Genomic DNA, 5,896 nt, shown 5'->3' on the forward strand with positions numbered 1-5,896 from the left:
CAAATTTGAATATTTTCTCTACTACTGATTGCCATTTCCGTTACTGAACTAGCAATAAAATTGTGATAAATTTAACAGTATTAATGCTTAAAGACTTGTGTGATAAACATCAATTCTGCAATTATATGAAATCACTTTTGCAAATTAATAAAGTGCAATACTTAATAAAGTAATAATTTTAGTTATTCAATTCATGAATTTTCTTGTTAATACCAATACGTTCTCTGCTGTACAAATTTTTAAATTAGAATAAGTTGGAAGGACCTTATTTAACATAGCAATGAAATTAGAAAGGTCAAAGCATCGTCTTTATTTACAAAAAAATTGCTCATCATATGGCATATTTGAATTTTGAAGAGTATACTCATATCTTCAATTTCAGGTTACAACTATTCACTAATAATAATTCACAATATCAGTGGATAAGACAGTGAAGATACCTTAACGGCAATATATAACATTATAATTCGGAACATAATCAGCATACGAAGAATTCTTTAATAGTGTAGAATATATAAAGTATTTGATGGATAACCACCTTACTATTGGGAAAATTGCATATGCTGTATTCAACTTATAAATATTTCAATCAATAAATTTTTATCTAAGGCAAATCAACATAATCAAAGATTATGCGAACTTTGCAAGCAGCTACTATCAATACTATCAATATCATTTAGACTCGTTAATAACGAATCTTAACATTAGATAAGCTATGTAGTTTAAATTGAATAATAGTATACGTATGCTAGATAATATATAATAATACAGTAGATAATGTTATAAAAGGAATAGATTAGATGTTTATACAGTTTTATAACCAGATAGAAAGTAATTAGAAGCAAATACGAGGCAGTTAATAAAGTTGTTTATATTTGACATAATGCCTTATGATATAGGTGACAACATCCATATTATAAATTTATAATAGTCTTAAACCATTTACTTTAGGTATTGGATGGATTATTAGGATCTGAGTCCGCTTCATCATTAGAAAAAGCTGCTTGACGTGTTGATTTCCAACTTAATAATTCTCGTAATGACTCACGGTTATTTATGTTAATGAATTTCATATAATCTTTAGTCATTTTATGAGCCCTTGCGATACCGTACTGCACCCTAGCTTCGTCAAGTACTTCTGTATCTGTCATTTCCTGAGCAACTTTAAAAGCTTTACCAAAGTATTCCACTGCTTTAGAATAATTGCCCTGTTATTTAGAAATTGTTTCAATAATAAAGAATATAAATGATAAATCTTGCATTTATAGTAATACCGTTATTGACTAAAAATTAGAAGCTAATACTGCTATAGCAGAACTATTATTACAGATGTCATTACCATTGAGTTAAAAATTCCTCCCAGTTTGGTACAAGCTTTTCCGAATTCTTTCTGCTGATTACATTTTTCTGCTACTGTAGCAAACTTTTCCAAGTTTTTAAAAGTATTCTCTATGTCGTCTTGACTGATATAAGTAAATAAACAGAAGAATCGTTATTGTTTGCGCTAAATTATTATATTAGCGTTGTTTAGATTGAAGTACTCTATTAGGAAGAGATGATTAATAAATTACCTTTCGTAACAGCTTGCCATAGCTTCATATGCACGAGCTGCGCCAATATCATCTCCTTCTTGTTGGCATATTTCTAGATATGAGTTGTGATACTAATATACAAAATTTAGCTTTAGTCTGGCAATCGATACTTACGTATAACTATTATGATAGCATATTATTAACATTATTAATTATTACCGTCAGAGCCATTTGTGGATCTCCATTTTCGCTAAATGCCCGTCCAAGCCTGTAGCTTGTTATTCCTTCAGCATGTTTACTACCACCTGGTAAAATACGAAATAATAATATCTAAATTTAAGTATACCTTCTCTCACGGTATACGCTTTTATAGTTTTGATTAAATGTTGTACAATAGTGGATGTAAACACTACTATATAATAAATACTATGTTAAATCTTACCTTCTTTAGCTACATCGTATGCTTGTAGTAAAAATTTAATACTAACTTCAGAATTTTCCCTTGACGTCTATTAGATAATAATCATTTCAATAAAATGGTATCAAACATTTTGAAAAGTAATATTTTATCCTAAAGAAACATTAAATTATAGTAGGGGATACCTTAGCAGCAATTGCTGTATAAACACGGCATAAATGCTCGCAAGCTAAAGGAAACAATTGTTGGCCATCGTCATTTATCCAGTCACGGTTTTTAGTCAAATTATAAAACTCTTCCAAGTAGGGTAGTGCTTCATTATTTTCGCCTTCAAAATTGGATACCTTAAAATTAGTTATTGTCTGTTTGTATGCCTAAATACACTATTACTTTGGTAAGTTTTTAGGCGGATTCGATTCCAATATAAAATCTCGCTCTTACGAAATAATCCGATACAGTTAATAACAGTTTATATTTGCACTAAAATAGGTTGTTCATCTAGATCTGAATACCTCTATCAACAAGTGAAACTCCGAGATTACAATTTGCTTCACTCTGAGTTTTTCCATCATCATGTTCTATAGTTTGTGCTATCTCAAGGCATCGAAAATAAAAGTGATCGGAAAGCCAGCTATCGTTATGATTTTCAAAGTAGACAGCTAAGTTTTTTAATTCTCGATAAAGTAAGCCTTGATCATCTAGATATTATGATTGATAAAAGATAATTTATGGCAGTATTTAGTGGCTTATACAATAATAGTTTCTGTATTTCGCGGATATGAGAGTTGGAATTTAAAATAATACTATACCATTTCTTTCTGCATCCTCAGCGCGGCATAATTTTTCGCTTAAATAGCTTAATTTCTCGTGTTCATCCTTAAGCAAAGGTGTCAATGTAGCAATAATGTCGTCGCCGAGAGCTTCTCGCTCTTCCTTTTGTCGGTTAATTAACTCGAATATCTCAGCGAATGCTCTGTGGTAACCTTCTTTTAAAATATCCATGCATAAATTGTGCATGTAATCGTTGCGATATCTAGGGATAAAAGTAGTTTATACCGTTATTTTGGATTATCTGACTCATCTTTTTGGGTTAAAGTATCACTATATCGTTACAATGAAGAAAAATCACTTTTTCTAAGGTAAGTTTAAAATTTTGGCTAAACGAAATATTATTTAAAAGAAGTATCAAAACCAAATTATCTTAGGTTGGTTATGGCGTAAAATTGAAATGGGATTGATTATGTACATTTTGAAAATAAGTTGTTGTATAAACGCATGAAAAATGAAATAATTACATGTGCAACAGTTTTGAGATTCATAGTTAAATAATAAAATCAACTACAACTTCGGATAGTATAAGCTAACAAATTTAAGCAATATAAATGAACCTGGCAACATCGATCTTTTTGTCGTAGGTTTCCTGTACTACTGGATGTTTTTGTTTCTTTTGCTTGTTATGACCGTTAATTGGCCTTATGTTTCGTGTACTTCGATTGATTGTATTTTTATGGGGTGGTGTTGTCGGAGGACTTGGCTTGATATTACTTTTGCCTAAATTTGGATCTATCATAGGCAAGATATTAGTCGACGACATCTTGACTCTTCTTATTACTGCTTTCTTTTTAACTATGCAATTTGGGCTGTGTCTCCTCAAAAGCCTAAAGGTGGCTCTGTATACAAGATACCTATCGCCTTTGCCTACTAAACGACCGCGTTATTGTATAGAATTCTTTGCTATCCCCATATCAATTTATCTAACTCCATGAATTACTGATTTGTATCTTATCGAAATTCAATCAGTATCCATAGCAACCTTCTCATGATTGATTGTGCATGCGTCGATAGAAGTCCATCGAGCGTGGTCTTAAGACTGCTCTACTACGCAAATCATGCGCCGCGTTCGAATATTTCCTTATGCAATACTGCATTAGAGAGTGGATAATACCTGAGAATAAGCACGCTACCGAGACTATCTATAACTTGCATATTTCATTAAGTGTTTTTGTAGCAAATTATAGAAAAAGTGAAACATTCTACTTAAAGTACTGGCATAGCCGGTTAAAGCCCAAAATTCCATTATATTTGTTTTTGATTTGGACTTTAACTGGCTATTACACATCATAGCCGAGTTTAAGCTAAATCATATATTGTATGTATACGGTAGATTTGAGTATTAAAAACACACCTTATAAATAATAATGCCTTAATTTAAAAAAGGTATTGGTGAGTCGAATAATGTTATCAACTTTAGTACTAATTGATATAGTGCTTGATGGACAACTGAGTTGCTAAATGATGCATAATTTAATATTGAGTACTCTCGTGGCTAAGATTTTATTTCAAGTAGACATCAGTAAAATCGATAATAATAATTAATAATCAATAATATTTGATATAGTGTAATTTCGGGGAAATAGAGTTGAATAACTCAGGACTAATCTGATTTTTAACGTTTACTGAATAGGAATCAAGAACGATATATTTCATTGAATGATACTGATTATGTTTTCTATTCTTATACTTTGTAACACCAAAGCAAACACTCTAATATCAGACTTGATAAATAAAATATTTAGTAAATGCCAATGAGCTGACAGTTGAAATGAAGATTGTTAGATCCGACTAAAAGAGAAAATACTGATATCCTGCTGGATAGTTCGCTCAGTTATAAATCCATTTTAAATCAAAATTGGCGAAGTATAACATCATCCATCAACAGCACTATCAGATAGTTTCATGTGGCATTACGATACCCCTTTTAGGATAGATCAATCAATTGATAAAGTATCGTTATGATACAGTTAAGTTCGAGTAGATGTTCGTCTACATCTACATAAGTATATTGTACTTACTAGTATTTAAAAATTAAAAATCATCATGACCCATTTGTAGCATAACACATATTTTTTCATAATACGTTTTTTACATATTGTAGATGACCTTCCTGTATATACTACACAAATGGCATTATTAACATAATTAATTTAACCGATGTAAAAAGACAGGCATGGAAAGCAACTGTCAGCCATTAGATAAGTGGTGACACTATATCGTCCTTTTATAAGAGGTCAATCAACACTATAGCTCATTTCTTGACAATGTAAGTTAACAATATTAAAGTGATGTTGATTAGTATGCAGCAAGATATGAGTGATCTAAAGTTCGTGTACATAGCTATGCAAGGATAAAATGAAGGAATATTTCCCAAGAGAGCTGTTTATAATTCTTGTAAATGCGATTCTAATTCGTCTAGATCATAACACATAGGACCTGGGCCACCTTTATAGCTGATTTTACCATCTCTAATCACGTACAATCTCTCAGGCGTTGCACTATATTCCTTTGCCATGGTATCTTTGATATCATCCACATAAACGGGCAATTTAATGTCGAATCGATCAATAAACTGCTTTGCGAGTGACATCCGCTCTTCAAGGACTCTTGGTTTCTTGAAAGACACATCCATACTATCGTTTAAATAATCTAAGGGCCATTCGTCAGATGCGTGCGCTTCTTTAATATAGATTAAGATAAATTGTGCTTTATCGGCGTATTTTTTTCCCATTTCATGAAATCGCTGTAGCAGATTGCGATACGGGGGTCAGCTATAAGACCCAAAATTCAAGACAAAAGTATCCGTTTGAAATTGTTGAAAAATTTCTTTTAAATTAAGCATTTCCCCCTGGATGGAATAGAGTTGACCAAGTGGTGCAAGATGATTAGGCTTTAATCTCCCAATACATGGTAAGCAACCGTCCTTGGTGAAATTGATAAACGTTTGTTTGGATAAACTATGAATAAAACCGGGACTGCCATCTGTTGGTTCTAATGTCTTCAAATACTTTGATCCTTTCCGAAGCTGTTTGGGATAGTGCCATTTAATCAGCATTCCACTTTTAGCGAATAAGAATGCGCCATAAAAGGCTAAGCACCATGACCAGAGCCA

General features: G+C 31.9%; 2 protein-coding genes across 2 annotated transcripts; both read right to left on the reverse strand.

Moving 5' to 3' along the window:
• Nucleotides 1-947: 947 nt before the first annotated feature.
• Nucleotides 948-3,544, reverse strand: TRIADDRAFT_56320 (uncharacterized protein; the record flags this gene model as incomplete). Its single annotated transcript, XM_002112765.1, has 9 exons — nucleotides 948-1,208; nucleotides 1,340-1,463; nucleotides 1,572-1,663; nucleotides 1,752-1,837; nucleotides 1,975-2,041; nucleotides 2,136-2,278; nucleotides 2,463-2,648; nucleotides 2,760-2,983; nucleotides 3,339-3,544. The coding sequence occupies 9 exons, from the start codon at nucleotides 3,542-3,544 to the stop codon at nucleotides 948-950; spliced, it is 1,389 nt and encodes a 462-aa protein (XP_002112801.1).
• Nucleotides 3,545-5,167: 1,623 nt separating this feature from the next.
• On the reverse strand, nucleotides 5,168-5,515 carry TRIADDRAFT_56321 (uncharacterized protein; the record flags this gene model as incomplete). Its single annotated transcript, XM_002112766.1, has 1 exon — nucleotides 5,168-5,515. One exon carries the CDS (start codon nucleotides 5,513-5,515, stop codon nucleotides 5,168-5,170), a length of 348 nt encoding a protein of 115 aa, XP_002112802.1.
• Between the last annotated feature and the right edge of the window lie 381 nt (nucleotides 5,516-5,896).

This window comes from Trichoplax adhaerens, genomic scaffold (assembly GCF_000150275.1).
Source record: "Trichoplax adhaerens TRIADscaffold_5 genomic scaffold, whole genome shotgun sequence".
Classification (NCBI taxonomy): Eukaryota; Metazoa; Placozoa; class Uniplacotomia; order Trichoplacea; family Trichoplacidae; genus Trichoplax; species Trichoplax adhaerens.